The following is a 22,500-nucleotide window of genomic DNA, read 5'->3' as shown; positions in this document are numbered from 1 at the left end:
AGTGACCACTGCAGCAGCCATGGGGCAAGGAAACACTGACCACAGATAACCTACAACTAAACACTGAACCTTAGGGTATGTGTGTGTGTGTGTGTGTGTGTGTGTGTGTGTGTGTGTGTGTGTGTGTGTGTGTGTGTGTGTGACAGAGACAGAGAGTGGGAGCGATGTGCAGGTGTGACTACCTGTAAGACAGTCGTAGAACAAAAATCTCCAGGAACGCAGAGTCAATGAGCGTGTTCTGGTCATCTCGGTCGAGCTCGGAGAATCCGGGGATGCGTTCAGCCCAGGCGCGTGTCACCTCCATTGAGCAGGTCAGCAAGCGGTAGAAGAGCTGCACCTGCTGCGCCTCAGACAGACCCACGGTCTCCACAGCACTGAACTACACAAGGTTAGAAGGGACTGTTAGACTTCCAAGTATTACCACTTGTACTTTTTCTTTGTTCCCAGTGATGATACTGGTTGCTTGAAAACCATGTCTATGAGGTACATATGAATTTACTGGTATTGTGCTTATTGTAAAATAAATAAGAGAGGACTTTCATAATACACACTCTCTCTCTCTCTCTCTCTCTCTCTCTCTCTCTCTCTCTCTCTCTCTCTCTCTCTCGCTCTCTCTCTGACAATCATGAACCCAAATACATATTCAGAACATTTCTGAAAGGCAGCAGTACCTGGCTGTAATCGAGCTCGCGGGGCGCAGAGTGTGTGTAGGCACGCAGGAGAGCGCTGACGAGACTGATGGGTGGTGAGGGGGGACACGGGTCCGTCTGCAAAGGGCTCTTTGGTTTGGATGGCAGCCGACCTCTCCTGCCCTTCAGGTTATCTGTACGGACCACTGAAGGCAAACACACACACACACAGAGGAGCTGAAAATTAAATTCCCACTACAACACCCAAATAACACAACTGTACAAACAATGCAAACTTAACTGGCCAGTAGAGGGCACTAGGTGGTATCTCCAGACATCGAAAGAATATCCAATGAACATATGGACTGATGGACAATATAGACTAATGGACTAATATTCAGAAGCCAAAGAAACACCTATGTAACTTCACATTAGAGAGGGACGTAAAAGACAATGAAAACTTTCTCTGAGTATATCCCTGTGTGTGTTTGTGTGTGTGTGTGTGTGTGTGTGTGTGTGTGTGTTCATGTCTTACCTTCTTTAACCATTCCCACACTCAGACACTTCTGAAAGCGGCAATACTGACAACGATTTCGCCGTCTCTTGTCCACTGGGCAGTTTTTACTGGCCAAACACACATACTTGGCATTCTTCTGCACCGTTCTCTGTATGCACACAAAAGGGGATGGGGGAGGGGGGAGGCAATCAGAGAACCAAAATTGTTATTTATTGAATTCCTTTTTCAAAAGCTGCAACAGCTCGCAGGTCAGATTTTAATTACAATGTGCAAAAGCTCGCGCGCCATTAGGATAATTAGATAAAATTAATTTCCCAACATGCTTAGCCCGCAGGAGGGACGGTTTTATTAGCGGGAGCCGCTGACAATGAGGATCAGTGCAGCTCGCGCTGAAGCCGCTCCCGAGAGACAGGCAGTCCCGCGTGATAGAATTGTTTATGAAGCTCGCGGGTCAGTCTTCAGCTCGCGCCACCGGGGGGCTTTTTAGCGGCTCTCGCCTTTGCACGAGCCCTGCGGGACTTGTTTCCCCGGCGATTATCACTGACCTTATTAAAATGAAATCAAATAGATCTGTGCAAGCCCACCGCCTGTCCTTAACACCGTTTCAGCTGAAACCAAAAAAGCAGTAGACTGCATCGGGATATGGTAGCCTGAATCGACTCGTGTCAAAGGGAAGGATAGGTCCCTGACCTGCGGACACGGCGCGCTAAATCCCTGCGCGCTAAAGTGTCTTTAAGCATCCCAGTAAAAACTTAGACAGAAAAACAAAACGGTGAGATAATGAGCTCCATCTGTAGCCAATTTCTTCGTGCTAATTCAATAAAATACCCGCGTGAAGAGAACTAATTGAATTAGCTACCAGTTTACTGAGAAGTGTTAATTTCCCTTAAACAAAAATATCAGGTTGGTGATGTATTCAACAGTGAGGTGGTTTCATGATACATGTGTGTGCTTATTGTTTCTGTAGCCTACTCAATGGACGGACGTTAAGCGAATTAGGCTCAGAGTTCATTAACAGGTCCGGTTATGTTCCATACCGCACGTGGCCAAAGACCGCGCTCTCTTTATTCGCAGCAAATCAATCTGATCAGTGTGCGTGTATACTTGTCTCAGACATCAATGAGAGTTATCCGGCGTGACCTCTTCCTTACACCATATCAGCCACAGGTGAAGATGAAGCGAAACATACGGGGACGTAGGAAGTGAGAGAAATTGTTTTTCTAGTGTAAACCATTGAGATCTATTAGGCGATATTAGCAGTTTCATATGAACAGGATGCAAGTCCTCCGCACGTACTTAAATCATAGGCCACTCAACACTAATCTAATATGAAAGGTTGATCTCTCTTACACACACATGGCTTGCACGAGCGCATATTAGCGCGCGCTTTGTCTCGCTCGCACACACTCCCTCTGTCATGATTTTTTTTTTGTCATTTGATAAAGATGCATCGCGAATGCACCAGTTAATTTAATTAACACATTCGGCGCTTCAGTGCGCACAAGCGAAGTACGAGAGTAATTATTTCATAATGATTACGCTCAGAAGAAATTAAAAGATTATGCAAATACAGTTCCAAGTACGGCGGGTGTGTTAGGGTCAGTCAGTTTTAAACAACTATTGACTTCGACATGCTATCAACCTGACAACGCGAACACACACACGGCTCCACACATCCGGAGATGCAAACATACATACACAGGATGACAGGACAGGAGACAGGACAACAGTTCTATTGAGTGCAGAGCTGAACTTTGTCTGACATTGTAGGCGGAGCATCTCTAAATAGCAGATTTTTTTTCCTGATAAATGGAATCTCGTGACATTAAAAAAAATAACTTAAATTCTTGTGCTGTGTGTGTTCCTGTGTGTGTGTGCACGGGTTTCTGAGAGGGTGTAAGAGAGAAATAAAAAGAGATTGAAAAAGTGTTCATGTATTAAATTCTGTCAATGGGGTAAGGCTGCAATGTGGTCATGGGAAATAAAGGCAGTATTAAGTTCTTGCGGTGTCAAAACATGCACTGCTCAATATCCCATTCAAGTCCATTCACACTCCTCAGCCATTCAAGTGTGTGTGCATGTTTTTGTGTTTGCGCATGTGTGCACGTGTATGCGTGTGTATGAGTGACGGGCACACCTTAACTCTAATCCTGTTAAACGATCTGACGAAATAAAATAAAAGAGTGGAGCGGAAGAAACTTGTGAAACAAAGGGGGAAAATATGTAAGAAAAACCTGTTCTTTTTACCAAGAAAGAGAGTGAAAGAATCAGACAGGATAGAGGAAGAGATCCTGCAGACAGGAGAGATTAATCATGCTATCCAGAAGGCATAGTCTTTAATGATAACTATTCACTTAATCTTTGCCTTCCTCACACAGACGACTGCAAAGCAAAAACAATGATCACTCTCTGAGCAGGCACATACACACATATACACACACACACACACACACACACACACAGACAGACAGACACACACACACACACACACACACACACACACACACACACGGTCCACTGCTCAGAGTGTTCCCTGGGGCCTATGGGACACGCTGCTGTGGATCCATGACATGTAACATGTGCTAATGGTCCCGCACAGCACAGACCCACAGGGAGAATTCTCCCTCCCTCCCGCCCTTCCTCTTTCTCTTTCTATTCCCCATCTCCTGCTCTCTCTCTCTCTCTCTCTCTCCTCTCATCCCCTTGTCTCTTCTTCCTTCCTTCTCTTCTCACTCTGCCTTCCCTCCTTCTGTGTTCTCCTCCCTCCACAGTCTCTGTTACTGTCAATATCAGTGATCAGTGTTAATTGGTTAAATGTGTGGAGATAAACGGAGATAAAGAGAGACCCCTGTATGGCTGTGTGTGTGTGTGTGTGTGTGTGTGTGTGTGTGTGTGTGTGTGTGTGTGTGTGTGTGTGTGTGTGTGTGTTTGTGTGTGTGTGTGCTATGAATCTACACACACAATTTAATTTGTAGATGCGTAGTTGTTTCTGAGCAGAGGGGAGTAAAACTGTGTTTAATCACCCACTGCTGTACATGCCATAAATTCAGGAACCAATTGTCCATCACTTGCTTTGTGTGTGTGTGTGTGTGTGTGTGTGTGTGTGTGTGTGTGTGTGTGTGTGTGTGTGTGTGTGTGTGTGTGTGTGTGTGTGTGTGTGTGTGTGTGTGTGTGTGTGTGTGTGTGTGTGTGTGTGTGTGTGTGTGTGTGTGTGGGCCTGTGTATTTGTGTATCTGCATCAGTCTCTGTTTATCCAACACATTTTTTTTTGGTCAGTCAGAAACATTATGTGCAGCCTTTTGTGTCTGTGTGGGAGAGAGAGTTAGTCATCAGTGAAAGAACAGAATGACAGAATACAGGAATCTAGAAAAGAAAGTGTAGTGTGATGGATAGATTTAGAGTGAGGGATATGGCACTATGCTTGGTAATAGTAATGTTGCATGAGGAGGAGCAATGGTGAAAAGCACGATGGAATAACTGAATACATTAGTGACTACACTTTCATGTGACATCTGATTTCACGATGGCACATTCAGCCAAAAATAATGTTCTTACTTTTTGTGTTTCAGTTAGTGAAAAATTAAACAAAAATGACTCTCTGCATATTTTACATTTTAAATATTTAATATGTATGAGTACTCCATTAGAGTAATTAATTGTATAGAATTGTGTATTTACACAAATTCACAGGAAACAATTAGTTTTAAATGAAAAATTCTACTGAATGGAATGAAAAGCTAAAAAGCTTTTCCACAACATTTCAGAAATTAAAATTCATCATTTAATGCATTTTCTTGTATAGATTATCATGTGTGGGGGGGAGAAAATAACAGATAGGAAAAGTAAGGGTAGATTTTTTTTGTATTATTTAGATATTACCATTACCAGTTCTGGGGTCAGACTCATGCACATTTTTGCTTTTGTACAATAGATTCTTGCATGTTTGATTTTGTACAATTACCTGCAAGTTTGTTGCTAGTAGTTATTTCTGATTGCTGAATTGTTGTCACATATTTCTTTGAATGTTTTGTTATGTTAATAAAGCTTATTTAAATTTGTCTTAAGAGAGAGAGCTCAGCTGCTCGGGGCAAGCTTGGCTGATGTGCTGGCAAGGCACCCAGTTTCATGTACTGTCACAGGGGTGTATCGTGGGTGACATTATATGCATTGTAATTTTAGTAGTGTGTGTGTGTGTGTGTAAAAGAGAGTTAGAGAGAGAGACAGAGGGTGTGTGGACATGCGCATATGTGTGATTGTTACTGCAGCCTCTGGCATACCACCCCTGCTTTTATTAATTACTAAATAAAAACAAATTGTGAAACTAATTGAAAAGGGGGGTAATTTATTTCTGTAGCTGATCACAGGCAAGATTCAATTATATTCCCCTTACCTCTCCCCGCCTGTCTCTTTGTCACTGCTTTAATTCTTTCTGAGAAGTGAGAGTGAAATGGTCGCAGTGTCTATGCCAAACTGAAAACCCCAAAGACAGCATTTCATACATGCATATGGAGCCCATACAGATGGCTTACCTACATTATATAAGGACTTGTTCTTTGTGTCCCTTCTTATGTATGAAAGCTATATTGCAGGTATTCTCTTTTGTTTTGATTGGGTTAATGATGTATACTTCTATTATGGTATTAGAACTGCTCCCTGCCCTAGTAATTGTTTTCAGAATTATTCCAGAACTGCAGTGTTTTAGATGCTTAATGTCAATGCTGTTTTGGTCATTTATCTGTTCAGTTATAAAATATTGTTTTGTGTTCAAGCTTATTTGTGTATTAGCTGTGTAGAGAGATTTTGATTTCAGATGTTCACTGTGATTTGTCCGTAGTGTTGAGTGTTTCAGCTGTTCTGTAAAGGCTGTTCAGTGCTCATTAGACATATTGCTGTAAGTTGGTATGAGCTTATACAGCAACATCTGTTCACATCTCCAAAGTAGTGGGACACACCTTGTAATCAGGCTTGTAATATCTTGTTAAACAAGGATGCCAAAAGGTGCGATTCCAAAAAATGTCAGTCGGTTGGTAGCTCAAAGGTTCTTACCCTCGTGCACTGCATATGCATTCTTATGTCATGCTATAAATTCCAGAAAAAAAACAAATATTTTCTACTGACATGAACAGGACGAACAAAATAAATATTAGGGTGGTTTCAGCTGTGTCTTTGTCCTTTAGTGTATGTTATTTTTGCACAATAAATGACATGCAAATCTGAATCATGGTAGTCACAGTTGTGTGTTGGTGTGTGCACCTTTGTGTGTGTGTGTGTGTGTGTGTGTGTGTGTGTGTGTGTGTGTTTGTGTGTGTGTGTGTATTTGTGTGTGTATTTGTGTGTGTGTGTGTGTGTGTGTGTGTGTGTGTGTGCATAAGAGAGATAGAGCGAGAAAAAGAGAGAGTGAGTGAGAAGAGAGAGAAAGTATGTGAGTTTCTATGGGAATGATATCAATGTGTTTTGTTGGGTTTGTATGGGTAAGCACTCAAGTGTTTGATTGCTTGTGTCAGCCTTACCTTGAAGAAGCCCTTGCAGCCTTCACATGTGCGCACCCCATAGTGTTGGCAGGCGGCGTTGTCTCCACATACGGCACACATCCCCTCTCCTGTGCTGCATCGTGACGGAGGAGAGGGCAGTGGTGGCGGGCACCCCCCCATGGTGGCCAGTGAGCGGAATGGCAGACCCCCAGCCTTTCCCATGCCCAGTGGGTACATATGTGTGTGTGGGTGTGCTTGTGGGTGGGGGTGGCCGTGCACATCAGAGGGAGAGCGCTCCGGGCGCACCTGCACACTCATGCTATCGTAGGCCGACTGCTCGTAGAAGTGGGAAAATCGCTGAGGCTGGGGGAGTTGCTGCATGGACTGAGGTTCCTCCCACAGAAAGGCGCCTCCAGGGGGGCCAGTCGGATGGGGAGTAGGCGGGGTGGAGGGCGGAGACTGTTTGAAGTACATCGAGCTGCCTGCCAAAGCATCGTCGGTCTGCCCCATGGAGAGGGTCGGGCCCGTGTGGTAAGGGTCGTCCTCCTTCTTGATGGTGGGTCGCATCGAGGGCAGCTGGTACAGGCAGGAGGGCTTGGGTTGGTCATAGCTGCTCTCTACAAACACATTGAAGCTGGGGAGAGATGTGGTGGCTGCCGCCGAGATCTCTCCTGCACCCAACTCCAGCTTGGCATAGTCTGGGTTCATGAGGTCAGAGCCGTAGTCTCCGTGGTAACTGACGGATTGGGAGGAGTAGCTTGACCCTGGAGGAGCAGGGCCATACTGAGCCTGTACACAAGGCATTTCTAGGAGGAAAGATGTGGGGATAGAGAGAAACAAAGGGAAAGGGTGGTTGGTGGATTGTCCTGTGCTCAGATGTGCATTCAAAGAGAAAGATGCTGACAGGCCCCCGATGTTAGTAAGCAGTTAGTGAAATGTGTTTGGTAGTACTAGGTGCTCAGAGACACACATACACACATAGCTGCATAATAAAATTCCCATGTCAGCGTATTATTATTTTGATGATGTTCTGTTATTGTTGTTGTTATTTCATTTCAATCCCATCTGATTGTTGAATTCATTGCGGGTCGTTTTTAATTTAAAACGTTACTTTTTATCGTATTAACAAGACATGTAGTCTTGACAAAAAATGTTATTCACACTGTTTTAAGGAGAGAAAAAACGAGTGATGTCATATGGGTATTTCCTAAACGACGCTGTACACTACCGGAACAAAATTGCATAATGGAAACACAAAAACACATCTCCAGCTGTTTGAGTCGGCTATGTGCGTAGGGGGGTGTGCGTGTATGTGTCCAGTGTTTGCTCATCTCTCGGGCGGGGAAGAGTACACACATCACTAGTCTCATTGACGCTTATATCTCGCGTCTGTCGTCCTCGTAATCGCTCGCTTCATGTGTGTTTAGGAAAATCAGACTTATCAACTATGAACGCCTCTTTAACTTTGCTTTTTCACACACTCACACAGCCACACGTGCAAACACACATGTAGATAGCCTACACTCAGACACCACTGAGCATCTTTTCAACAATCCACAAATCTAGGCAACCACATCAGGTAACATCGCCGCGATTTGTAAATTTCACTCCACTTGGAAGTGAATGTCGATTGTCCTCTCCAATAATAATAATAAAACAAAAATAAATAATTGCAGTAGTAGTAATTTAGCTTAAGTTCTTCAATGAACGCACAAATGCATGCTACTCGTGTCCATTACAATCAGCCTAATTGTAATTAATGGATGAATACCTGCTGCATGCAATATAGTCACAGAATCACATAATTGCACCCACACATTGCACACTTTCCCCGCACACACAACAAACACACATGTGTCATGTCAGTGTAAGAGTGGGGGGCGAACACAGCTATTGTCGTCATGGATACAAGACAATGATGTCATCCAGAATAGGGGGACTTCGCAGAGTGAGTCAAATATTTCTCTCTTTTTTCCTCTCTCTTTCTCGCTGTATGTGTGTCGCAGGCGCATGCTTATTCTGAAGCATTGAGTACATCCCAACAGATCTGAAGCATGGAGCACATCCCAGATTCGATTTGAAAACAAAAGCAACACACACACACACACAAACAAAGAGCGAAAGAGAGAGAGAGAGAGAGAGAGAGAGAGAGAGAGAGAGAGAGAGAGAGAGAGAGAGAGAGAGAGAGAGAGAGAGTCACCCCCACCCACAAGAGTGTACAACACAGAGACATTGGCTCTGTGCTCACTATGTTTGAAACTGGATAATGTTAGGTCTATAAAAAGCTCCAGTAATTTTAAGTTCAAAGTTCATAACCTTCAGTAGGGACAATGCAGCATAGCAAACGCAAGCTCACCTAAATTCACACATACAAAATCAAGCACATTTGAGAAAGGGACAGAAACCCCAAAACACCGTGCACAGGCTAACATAGGCGTGCGTGTGTGTATGTGAGTAGGCTACATGTGTACCTGTCTGTTTGTATTTCACTATTCTCCTTCATTGATATGTGTGCATGATAAAATAAACAGCCATAGTTTTGTTAGGTAGTGCGTAGTAATTTAAAACATTCTGTGCATGTGTATAAGTGTTACATGGTAAAATAGACTCTAACCTCGGGGAGTGCATTTTAGATGGACAAAATGCAGTTGTTCCAATAAGTGCGCGTGTTTGCTCATCGCTTCAATGCCATAGATCTAATAAACGAAAGATGAACGGTACACAATCAATACACTCTCCCTCTCTCTCTCTCTCTCTCTCTCTCTCTCTTTCTCATTCACCCCTTTTTACACACAAAAACACCCAGCGCTTATAATCTTTATAACACATACATTTGATGAATTACTTCAACAGCGCACGTGCGTTCATACATCACACGCACATACACTTTTTCAGCCGTCTTTATTTCACAGATTCCGTCCTTAGAACATTTTGATAATATTCCCCCCTAAATATGACTACACGTAGACCAAGAAATTATCTTGTCATGTAATGTATTGCTTGTACTTTAATGCGTACCAACTTAAGCCTAAGGTTGCAGGTGAGAGACAATCAGTTCGTTGAGTTCATGCGCCATGGGACAGACGATCGGATGAAAACAAAACACACGTGTAGGCTCTCTGCACAAAGGGCTTGTTATATGCCCATTCTGTATTGACATTTCCAAGTCTAGCAGTCAACTACTTCTTAGCCCATTACACGCCTGGGATGATACAACCCTGGAACCAGTTTGACTCTTGGAGAGTGAGTTTTCAAAATGATTTACAAGTTCAAATTTGCGCGCGCATGTAAACATGGAAAGGGCAGCACAGACAATTTAAATAAACACTTTTGATCGACTCAAACATCGTCTATCGTTTAGTTTCTGCCTGACTGAAAAGTGTAACAATTTTTGGTTTTCGACTGGCTTACCACGCGTAAGTTTTGCTTGCTGAATTGTGGTCGGTTTTCTAGTGGTGCGGGAGATGGTCCGGGTATCAGCAGACGCCCCAGAGAATGTGTCTGGTCCTCGTGGATCGGAGCTCGGCTGGGCGCGCTCTTCCGAACCAGCACCTGAAACAGAGCAACCAATATAAAATCAAGATAGCTTATACATGACCCAAATCCAAGACCTAATAGACCAAAGTGAAATAATATCCAGGAAATACATACATGAAGCCATCCAAATCAAAGTTGAAAGCCGTCCTCAGTACATCAGGAACGAAAATGACAGAAACTGTACCCAAGTCTGTTTATCGCTTTTCCGCGCGCGCTGCGGTCAGCTTTATACCAAAAACTAAACTCGGGCGTCACACCGCACCAACCAGGTATTGTGCACACAGCTCACTTCTACAATTTAATTTTCTTCATTACACACAATAACAGGCACGCCAGATCTAGAATATAGGCACAAAAAGAACTAAACGAATGCAAAAAGCACGGGGCAACAACTCTAAAACGGTGTTCATCTGTGTCTCTAAACCTGTCCCGGTTGTTATCAAATATTTTGAAATAATTTATTTAGAAATTTGGGAGAAACATTTAGTTTTAAAATAGCTCTCTCTCCACACTTGAAATTAACATGCATTAGCAGTTCTGATGTTTTAGAATAAAACATTTACATGAAAAGAACATGGACATTAAGTAAAGTTCCACTGTACCAAAAATCAAGAGGACCGAATAAATACTGTTGCACTCACTCTGATTAACATAACATACAACAAGAATGAGAAATAAGAACACAGCGCGCAAAAAAAACACCCCCATACAGAGAGAGAGAGAGAGAGAGGGAGAAGGAGAGAGTGAGACTGAACAAGGACAACACACTCACACACAGTCACGGTGAATACAGGGAGATTTTGACTCGCTATTACCTTCTACACTAAGGGGATGATCACTAGCCTACTTCCATGAATTTTAGCCAAAGTTGCCTAAATTAGTTCAAAACCGCATGAGATATGCGGACACACGTTTTCATTTCGCACCCTCTCAAAAAATTATAGCAGAAGCGAGACATTCACCTGAGTCCTCTCCCGAAGTCTCCCGACGCTCGCATGTGTGTGTGTGTGTGTGTGTGAGAGAGAGAGATGTGCACAACGCTATAAAGCCGGGTGCGCGCCACCATGCTGTATTTAAGAGTCTGGCGCCCTCTTCTTGAAACCTGCATGCACACAGTCCCGTTAGTGAGACCAGCAGTGTTCCCCGGACGTGAGCATAAAATGATTTTAAACCGTGTGACCCAGCGCTTTCATAGCAATTTCACATCAACTTCAAAGACACACGTCACAATAAAACCTAGCGATTCAAACACACACAAAATGGGGCATGAAATGTCATCTACCACACACCCATACAGAAAAGTTATATGCTTGGTCCGAATCACACACACACACACACACTCACACACACACACACACACACACACACACACACACACACACACACACACACACGCTTATTCTTCTGATCTTGCGCTCCGGTAACCAAGAGAACGGCAAGAGAGGCTCTAAACACGCATTTGCCCCTGGCTCCAATAAGCCAGACATAGAGAGTCCCCACAAGCAAACAGACCAAAATAAGACGAGGAGAAAGAAAGGAAGGATATACAAGTACAGTAAATCTGAACGGAGAACACATCTTGACACACACTCTCACTTACACACACAGAGAGACAGCGACAAACACACACACACACACACACACACACACACACACACACACACACACAAACAGAAAGAGTACTTGCTCCACATTTATTTCTCTCAAACACACACACACACACACACACACACACACACACACACAAACTCTATCTCTGTCTCTCCAACACACACACTTATATATTTCTGAAGGAGCCTACGCTGTTAAGTTTTACCTCCCTAACACGATGGCTCAGTAGTCATTGTAGGTCATGTTAAAATTAACGGAATCATTAGTGCGAATGTTCTCATGTTGAAACATGCAAATAGTGATCTTTTGTGATGGCGTTTTTAATAATGTTGCGCTAGAGGCCTGTGTGTCTCACCTGAAAAAAAGCAATTGACCTTTCACTAACGACGCTCGGCCTCTCTGTCGGGTTGTCTGCCAAGAGACGGACAGTTCGACAGAGAGCATGGTCCGTCTTTATTCAAGTCTTTCTTCTGTATTTTCCCTCAACCAATCATCCAGTCCATCAATAAGTAAGTCAATCTATGTATGTATGTATGTGTACATTTATTTATCTATCTAACTATTAATCTATTTATATCAATCTATGTATATTATGGTCACATAACTAGTATCATAGGCCTACTGTAAACGTAAATCCATGAAAACTATCTGAGTGAATGAATGAATGAATGAATGAATTAGATTCTTGTATTTATAGCAAATTATATAAAACAGACTACATGCAAGGAAAGGTGCAACAACTAATGATGCACTGCAACTAGAGCAACCACCGCAAAAAGTGATTCAGACACCCGAGTAACGGAGTGCAGTAATAAAGCTGTGCCTCGCACTGTGCTGTTCTGCGCTCCCCGCAACAGAGGAAGCCTCTCGCGACTACCGCTTCACCGTGGTGAGGAATAGGCATCTAATTTCCATGACAACGGAGAAGAATATGATACCTTTCGCAAATTAAATTGGGATTCAGAGCCATCCATCTGCCGCCAGCGACAGCGCACAACGAGGTCCCGTTTCTGAGACGCACCGCTCGGCTCCAAGTGTTCAACAGGTCACCGCGTTCTCACTTAGGACGAAAAGTTGTCTTGTGCCCTCTCCTAGACTGAACTAAACCAGGCAACAAAGCATCTGGGCATAATGCATCCATTAAGTAGTTCGTCTTTCAAAGTCAAATTCATTTTCTAAAATTCGGAAATAGTTTATAATGGAAAAGCCAAAGACTACTTACTTGATTGCTGTAGTGGTTCCGTCTTTACATGTGTTTTGAACCTGCTTAAAATATCCTGTACATTGGTTCTTCCGATGAAATACTGATAAATATCTTTTTTTTTGCTACTAATAATAGTCACTTTTATGTCTGATGTTCGATCGGCAGGTATCAACAATTACAATAATTGTAATGTATTGTTTCCCCTGTCCAAAAAAAAGAAAAAGAAAAAAAGTAATACTAGTAGTCCACTACTTGTAAGGTTTTCCGTGGTGTCCGCGTTTGACAGTATTCGTGCGACTGATGCGCCAGGCTCGAGCTGCAATGTGCCTTTGTTTATGTGGAGGCTGCGCGAGGGAAAGTCTAATAGCACATTTATGTGAGTGGCTTCTACATAGAGAGCCTGGAATGCGCGACGTCGCATTGACGTCATGGCGCGGGTGACGTTGAGCCACTGTGTAGCTCTCGCTGTACAGTAGACACATAAGCTTCCTCCCGCGTGCCAGAAAGAGAGAGAGCGAGCGAGAGAGAGAGTTGTCGATAGGGGGAGTTGATCTTACGAGTCAGTGACAAGGCTAAGTAAAAATAAGGCTACCACCAAACTAGCACGGTTTTATTAGGTTTTGCTGTGGACCGCTGTGGTTTATGTAGACTACACTTTAACATACGCAATGGCAACTTTTAGTCAATGTAGGATTAAGAATTATTGTCAAACAGCCTAATAAGTAATTTGTAGCATACATAGGCCTACTCAATACAACTGACGCATGTGGTATTTTGCATACATTTTTCCTAAATGCTGGTAAAGCACAGTACCCTACATGTAGTTGATCCTGGCTAAAAGCCTACAAGCAGTAAATTATGCCTAAAATGATGTGAGTTAGACTGCATGCAATCGTAGCCTACAAGCAGCATACGTAAAATAAGTTATTTACACATGAAAAAGAGCACATAATTACAGGCATGGCCAATATTATCTTATCGCCACATTTTTCCTTGACTTAGACTACAATCAACTTATTCCTTAGATTCCTTATTCACCACATGCTATGCAGACAAGAGGCTTTATGGCATGTAGGCAATATACTAATACAGTTGTTCGGTTCTTCAGTTAAGTGTACAAACATGACCCATTCAGCTGCGTTAAGTTTCGTGAGGTAACGTGGCCCATGTTTTGCTGTCTGAATGTTGTCAGCGCACCTGTTAACCACATGACAGCGTAAGATTCAACATAAATTCTAAAGAACAACATTGCATTGGATTGCTCAGTTTTTCAGCATTCTGTAACAATTCAAACACATGCATGGCCTGGCAATTAATACTTATGTAAGAGTAAACAAACAGGTATGATGTGTTATTTTAGCCCCAAACTTGCATAGCTGAATGAATCGCGGCGGACATACTACCCGAACAAATAAATTAGGTTACTGTAGCTTTAGTTAACAGTAAATCAAAGATAGCCAATCACAAGACACGTAATTTGTTGGCCACGTTCTAATTCTGGCCAATGATCAACCCCCGGGGCGGAGCAAGGGCTTGACGCACTGAGGCGCGTGATTGACGCAAGCGCCGATACTAAATATAGCAGTGGACTGCGCGGCGGTGTGTGATAGCAGAGTTCCATTCATTGTGCCGGGGCGGGTCCGTTTATTTTAGAAATTTGATTGTGATCCAGCCAATCCAAATATAGTCGTAGACAGGTATTTTTAGCGGAAGCGTGTGTCCCCATTTCTTCTTGCCAGCGAACAACCTCATGATATCCCCGCTCTGTAATAAGAGCTACCTAATGGAAGTGAGAACTGGCTAGCTGAGCTATTAAACTGGCAAACAGGACAGGCTACGTAATTCAACGCTGTGGACGCTGGAAAGCTAGTTTTGGCTGGAGGTGTCAGCAAAAGTAATTTGTCATAAGTTAGATAGCGTATCTAACGGCAATGTTTCGTGTAATGACAAAGATTCGGCAAATGCAATGTTCACATGACCTTGCCACGATATTATCTGGTTTGTTGCATTCTTGATTATCATTTGGCTATATTTTAATTGCGATGTGTTCTTAGCCTACAGCGACGCATATGAAATTGTTGCGAGTATTACGAACGGAGACATCCTCTTCGGGCTACACTGCTGAAAAACGTTTGTTTCCGATTTGTTCTTTTCTTGTTGACCTGAAGCGTTTATAGGCTAGAGTCAAGTAGAAAGCTATTGTCTGGAGTTGTAGGAATTACCTTCCAAACACGCTAAGGAAGTTCTGCACGCGGGGAAAAGTTCACATATAGTTAACCTGCTACCTGGTCTATATGATAAGTTTACACAGCAAACACATTACTCGCGAACTCTTTTGCATGTGGAAGTGGCCAAGAGAAAACCCACGTTAGTGGGGGAATACCCTTTCCGTGAACTTCAACCCTGTCTCCATCAGAAGTGGCCGGCGTGCGCTCTAACTTGGATGGGGAGCACTCGGTTTACCTATGTAGGCTACCAACTTCAAACCAACCAAATTACAAAAAAACACCCTATGACTGATTTCTCCTCTTCCTCCCGCCTGCTCTTCGAATAAAGCCAAGTGTAGCCTTGCCTATGTTATATCATTTTCCTGAGTGGGTTGACTACTGACGCAGGACCCTATGTGCTGTTTTAGTAGCTTACTTTTCACGTCGAGGTTACAAGTGAAATTATGGATTTGGCCAGGTCATGCCGTTAACCGTATGGTTGCCTTGGCTATATGCTAACTATAGCCTTTGAACAGTTGTGCTGATGGTTCATATCTGAATTTAGTCTTCAGGATTCACTTAGCTACTCTGTAATCCCTTCAGGTGGTGCTCTCAGTAACTTTGAATACACGAAGGACATGCAGGTGATTTTGTTTGTGGACTATCAAGAAACTGTACTCACATTTGTGCTGATCAGTAAGGTCCAGTGCACTGTAGATTAGCTATTATGGTCTATATCATCTGCCCTCCTATCAAGGAATGATAGTTTGGCACCTTTCTTGTTAAGTAGATATAATTAGAAAGTTGTAAGCATCAAAACAAGAGAGATTTTATTATATGAGCAGTTTGTTGATTGGGTAATCCAGTGTTGCCTGCTTACCTGTAATGCATTAGAGTATAACATCAAGTCAGACCTTTGGCGTCTTAACCCCTAAAGTACAATATAATTATGAATGATCAAGTCACTGAACCTGAAACAATATGGTCTTATCTCTCTTTAAGTAAAAAATAAACCCATTCTGAAAACAGACAAAGTAGTAAACATTTTGTAGTTTTTCAACCATCTGATTTAAAAAGGATGTGGTACAATGGTCACTCTTCTTTCATTGCACACAACTAGGCCTACATAGTGCCCAGACCGGACGGCTAGTGGGGACCCCAGGTGTGATTACTTGTCTTTCACATGACCATATACCATCGAAATTAATTTGAAGATGATACCTTAACACTCTCCGCCCTAAACCTCATTCCCATTCCGAGTCTACGACACCAATGATGTGTAGTCTAGCACAGTCTCTCACCGGACTCCAACCACAAGCATTGGAGGTAAAAACCCATGGATGCTAGTTTGTGTGTTGCCAGCACGTCCCCGAAGGTGTCAAGAGTGAGGTTTACCCACGGCACAGCACTGTAACATACCCACTGGCTGTTACAATTTTTAATTCATATAATTATACAATTATATAATTACACATGCATGGTCATGTGACCATGGGTCATATCCCGAGTCACTGTGCCAAATGCCTTTAAGAGTGTAAATACTACACTAGTACACAAATACAATCTCTAGTAGTAGCTATGTCTCATTGTTTCATTTTGGTCATCATTATTATGCACCTCAAGCATTGCAATATAACAATTATGCTGGGAATAACATTACATTTATAAAGGGAATACCATAATATTACATTTATCATGGGAATACCATGATATTACATTTATAATGGGAATACCATGATATTACATTTATAATGGGAATACTATGATATTACATTTATGATGGGAATGCCATAATATTGTGAAAACTTGGACTGGATATGATAGAATCCCCCCACACCCCCAGAGTTGAAATAGGATTAGTAGGGGTAGTTCTGACCGCATTCTCAATGCTAAAGCTTATAAAAAATAACTATGAACGATGAGAGGTTTAGCAATTTTTGAGAACTGGGTATTGAGGGGAGGACAACAAGATCATTGAACCTGGATAATTTTGGTTTGACGCTTTGCCCTATGGTACCATAATAGGAATATCCAACTATTATAACCTGTAATCCTTGATGTTAGTATGTGTGGTGTAAATCTTAAAATATTATAGACACTGATATCAGGCAAGATTTAAACTTCTAAACACTGTATGCTATACTGTTACATTTTTAAATGTAATATACATTAAGCTAAAAAGCTTCCTGCCATTAAATTAAAAAAACATTTAATTGGTCAATATATAATATATATTATTTTGCTTTGCATTTGACAGAAAATTAACAGTTTGGTTATTATTATTAATAATAATATAATGTACAGTTTATTATTTCTGGAATCTAGGGCTATGACTATTACTGTCTAACTTGGTATTAAAATAAGCTACCATTCCCTGAGTCTTATTTTTTGCATCAAATGCAAATAAAGTCATAAATGTTATAAACTGCAGTTTTCTGATTTTTTTTTGTTGATATTCTGTTTCTCACTGTTAAAATACACCTACCAATACAATTCCAGATCACACATTTCTTTGCAAGTGGCCAAACTTGCTAAATCGGTAGAGGTTCAAATACTTATTTTCCCCACTGTATATACTGTATCCATTTGTGTGTGAGAGTATGTGAGTGTGTATGTGTTAAGTGCCCTTAAGAGTGTGGGTAGGGGGCTTCCCCGAGTTGATCATGTAGGTTACCTACAGTGTGTGAGTTTGCTTACTTGTGTTTGTGAGTCACACTTCATCTCCTCCAAAGGTCAGTTTCTAGGAGTGTAAATGCCAGCACGTCTATGCAAGTCTGCAGGAGACAGACAGGGATGGTGGCACTAAGATCCTGCAGGTGAGTCTGTATGCTGCATGAGGCCACGCTGTTTCACTGGCACAAAAACAGTGACTGTCCATCCAACTGACAATCCCATTTTGGGCAGTTGTCATGGTTTGGGCATCATTATAGCTTGTTTGTTTTTTCTTTTTGAAGTTTATATCTTCTCTTGCACTGTCACATAGCCTTAGACTGTTGTGAACCATACCACTTATATTTCTACAGTGAATTCAGCATTCAACATGAATATCATTCATTCATTTGTGTAACACCCTTAGAAAATATGACATGGTTCTCCTCTCCCTCAGTACAAACCTTTATCCATGAGACAATTGTAAAAGCAGTAAGCTAGAACCTGCCCTATTCCGATAAGGTCATTGTAGCCCTCATTTTTCGGAATATGAGATAATGAAAAATGTAGCATGACTCAGAAGATAAATTGATCTGCATAGGAGCGGGTAGGGCATTGTATTTCATAGAAAGCTGGTGTATTAGTGTGTGTGTGTGTGGGTGTATGTGTATGCATTCATGTGGATCCTACATACTACAAGTGTGTTGAAACAAATGAGTCATGTTTGCACTGACAGCGCAGCGTCACAGTTGAGGACTGCCCAGGTGCATCTTGGCCTGAGATCGGCCAAACCTGTGCTGTGACAGTAAGCTGTCACCTCACCAGTAAGTCAGCTGTCAAAGGAGATGATCCAATAGCAGGTAAAGCCATTCATCCTTTTGTTCACATGGTGCTTTGATAAGTATGAACCCAACCAGAAAAAAACAGGTTAATCCTGAATGTGAGCGCATGAAAGTATAGTAATGTGTGTGTGTGTGTGTCTGACTCTGTCTGAGGGAGAGAGAGTCTGCGAATTGTGTGTGTTTGTGTGTGAGTCCTGACAGAGTGGTGCAATAGTAACGCTCTCATGCTCGAGAAGTTTTTAGTAAATGTCAAAGCGTTGGTGTTCTTCCTGGCCTGATTATGAAGGTTATCAGCAGTTACATGCATGCAACCACTTAGTCCTTATTAAAAAAATGGATGTGATCAGTCAAATGTGCTATCCTTTGTTAAAAAAGGGAAGGTGAAAGGTCATTGATTGAAAGGTCATTGATTCCTGTTGGAGATGCATTGAGATGAGGACGGTCAGTTGGTCTTCTATGAATCTGGCAGCTCTTAGAATCTTCTGGATTTGTCCATGGTCCCACTCAAAGCTTTGTACTAATACCATTTATCTGAGAGTATGTGTTTATGCATGTGTGTGTGTGTGTGTCTGTATGTGTGTGTGTGTGTATGTGTGTGTGTGTGTGTGTGTGTGTGTGTGTGTGTGTGTGTGTTTGTATAGAGTGTACGTGTGCATGATTCTGTGTTTGTGTAGGTGTATGTGTGTTTGTATTACTGTGTATGCGTGCATGAGTGTGTGTATGGGAGTATGAAGTGAGGAAGCCTCGCCAAGTCTTCATCTCAGCACTCACCTTTTGCCCATACTCTGATTCACTGAAGGACTATGCTGACATTTCCACTGACACCCCGGTCGCACGCAACACTCACCCAACAGGGAACCCCAGAGCGGAGCGTTCCCTCCAGATTGCCTCACACTCTCCTCTGTTTGTGTTGCATCCTTTCATGTAACCTGTGAATATTCTGACATTTAGACTGACTTGGGGTCAGTCTCAGGAAGGCAGAGGTGCCCGTAAACACCCACTCAAACAATCCCTGAACATTGCTCATCATCATGTTGGAAGTTATTAAATCTCAGTGTAAACTGATGATTACCGTAACACACATACCAGTGCTCACACACCTTTGCCCGTCACTTACCGTCAACAGGTGTGCTCCACTATACTCCATTTATTTCTCGGGCACTGATTGGCTGACAGGCTCCGACCGGCTCCGGCACTCTTCGTCAGATCCCGTAATCCTCCACTACTCCTCCGCAGAGTTGCCGTATGCCATACCAACCTGCCCCAACACACCCCTGACTGGCAGTTGATCCCGCTCACTCAATTATACTGTGTGTGCCTGCATTCTTCTTGGGTCATCAGACTACACACCTCCCTACCCACACACAAAGGGATTCCCTTCTGGTTATGAAATCATGAATGATTTGACTGAGATGTGTGAGCAATGAAAGGTGAAAGTGACTTTAGTGTGTGTGTCAGCATTATGGAAGCAATCTTTGCATGTATGTCATTTGAATCTGTATGGTGTGTTTTGTAGATTGTGTATGTTAGTTGATTATTTGTGTGGAGAGTATTTTTGATGTGTGTAGTTTGTGTTTGTATGTATGCTTACTCATAGGAAATGATTCAGTGTTGTTGGTTTGTATGTAAACTTTGGTGAGGACCCCTTGTGTAAATGTTTGGACTGAAGGTTTTGTGTAATAAATTCCTTAATTCGTTCTCAGTCATGTAATGTGAGTGTGTGTTTTAATAGCTGATGTACTGAATTTATTCTCCGGTGGAGAAACTGCCTAATATCATATTGCAGTTTTATATAAAGGGGACACCTCACTCAAGACACAACCACACAGCCAGCATCTTGTGATGTATTTGGAAAATGGAACACAGATATGTTCTGTTCTTTAAGTCCCCACCCCCCTCTCTTACCCTCTCTCTTTCTGTGTCTCTCTCTCTCTTTCACACACACACACACACACACACACACACACACACACACACACACACACACACACACACACACACACACACACACACACACACACACACACACAGACACACAGACACAGACACACAGACACAGACACACAGACAGACAGACACACACACACACACACACACACACAGACACACACACACACACACAGACACACAGACACACAGACACAGACACACAGACAGACACACACACACACAAACACACACACACACACACACACACACACATTCACAGACACACACACACACACACACACACACACACACACACACACACACACACACACACAAACACACACACACACACACACACTGTGGGTGTTACCCTGTTGTAGTGTAAGAGGTCAGTCTGGGGGTCTTTCTCATCACTATGTGTCCTCAGCTCACCAGCCCAAGGCCTGATTGGCTCTTCACTCTGTAGCCCAAGGCCTGATTGGTTCCTTACTTGGTAGCCTGAGGTTGGATTGACTGACATAGTGATTTGATATCATGCCAGTCCTCGGGTCTTCCCATATTCTGGCTCTGTGGAAGGCAGACAATCGGAGAGCACATGCACATACACTCCACATACACATTTACATACAGGCCAAATTTTACAGTTAGATATGGAACAAGCAATGAAATAAATAAAACGTTTAACTTGCTGCTCACTTTCTCTAGACCACAGACAAATTTCTCAAGGCAGCGACACACAAACATGCCAGATGGGATGTTCACAGGCAAACCATTATTCTGCTCAGCTACAGCTTTGAATTGATGATGTATTGGCTCATAAAGGGAAGGTGTTGTTTATCATAGGATACATGTGATGGAAATAGATTTTTACCATGGCCAACCTTTCCCTGCCGAAGCAGTGAGGAGACTGAGTTAAAGGCTGGGGGGGGGGGGCAGACAGAGGGGGGGGGCAGACGGGGGGGGGGGGGGGGGGGGGGGGATGGGCAGACAGAAAGTGCAGGTGGTAGACTGAAATTGGTTGACCACTGGAGAGGAGCTGAGGGTAATGGTCACTTATAGTGACAAACTCTCAAACTCTCCCTTTTTTTAACACCTTTTCCCCCTCTATTCTGACAACCTATGCTGAGAGGGAGGTGTATGTGCGTGTGCATGTGCGCCTGTTTGTGTCTGTGTGTGTGTCACTGACAGTGTGAATGAAATGACAAGTTAAAATGTTCCACAGTAGGGATTGGACTTTTTCGAGCGAAAGAGGGGGAGAGAATGAAAGACAGAAGTGTGTGTGCGTCTCTGCCTCCACTGGCTCCACTGGCTGAGCCCATCTCTCCATCAAGGAACTTCCATTATCCTTAGAACTCCACAGTGGAAACAAACCTCACAGAATTCCTACGAACATTTCCCCAGGATTCGACTCGCTCCAAGTTACCGTGAATGTGTGTGAGTGTGTTTGGGCAAAGGGGTCAGTGGGTGGTGGACTGGGGGGTACACCATGGCGAGATTGGGTTTATCTGTGAACATGTCAGAGATGGAGAGAACTGAGAACAGGACAGACGGAGAGGTGAAGAAATGAAAAGAGTGTGAGAGCATATGAGAGAGACAGACCTTCCAGTAACTGCTCTTTTGCAGTGCAGTGGAATATTCAAATGATCTTTTCAGCCAGCTCTGGCCCGCCTATCAGGTCATCAGCAACCTGTGTGTGTGTGTGTGTGTGTGTGTGTGTGTGTGTGTGTGTGTGTGTTATATCAGAATCTCTCTCATCTTTATCACCACCATATCAAAATGCAAAGCATGCTAAAATAACAACAGGATTGTCCCTGTTTGATGAGGTCACAATATCATACGACATCATCGGTCAGTACTGCAGTGGAATCACAGTTTCCAAACGGACTCGTGTCGTCATACTCAGA

At 42.9% G+C, this 22,500-nt stretch overlaps 1 protein-coding gene across 2 annotated transcripts in view; it reads right to left on the bottom strand.

Annotated features, from left to right (window-relative positions):
- Positions 1 to 13,300, bottom strand: part of nr4a3 (nuclear receptor subfamily 4, group A, member 3) — an 18,322-nt gene extending 5,022 nt beyond the window's left edge. The window contains exons 1-7 of one of the 2 annotated variants that reach the window (XM_080858572.1): positions 12,988 to 13,300; positions 10,029 to 10,169; positions 9,232 to 9,313; positions 6,657 to 7,423; positions 1,165 to 1,294; positions 672 to 835; positions 183 to 379 (exon numbers count right to left, since the gene is read on the bottom strand). In XM_080858572.1, coding sequence (XP_080714698.1) covers positions 183 to 379; positions 672 to 835; positions 1,165 to 1,294; positions 6,657 to 7,423; positions 9,232 to 9,295 — 1,322 coding nt within the window. In that variant the 5' untranslated portion in view covers positions 9,296 to 9,313; positions 10,029 to 10,169; positions 12,988 to 13,300. Of the gene's footprint in view, positions 1 to 182; positions 380 to 671; positions 836 to 1,164; positions 1,295 to 6,656; positions 7,424 to 9,231; positions 9,314 to 10,028; positions 10,170 to 11,116; positions 11,136 to 12,987 lie in introns of those variants that run through there. The other variant, XM_080858573.1, reaches the window with a different exon arrangement.
- Between the last annotated feature and the right edge of the window lie 9,200 nt (positions 13,301 to 22,500).

This window comes from Sprattus sprattus (assembly GCF_963457725.1).
Source record: "Sprattus sprattus genome assembly, chromosome: 19".
NCBI lineage: Eukaryota > Metazoa > Chordata > Actinopteri > Clupeiformes > Clupeidae > Sprattus > Sprattus sprattus.
The sequence above is the reverse complement of the archived record's forward strand: the minus strand, read 5'-3'. Positions and strand labels throughout refer to the sequence as shown.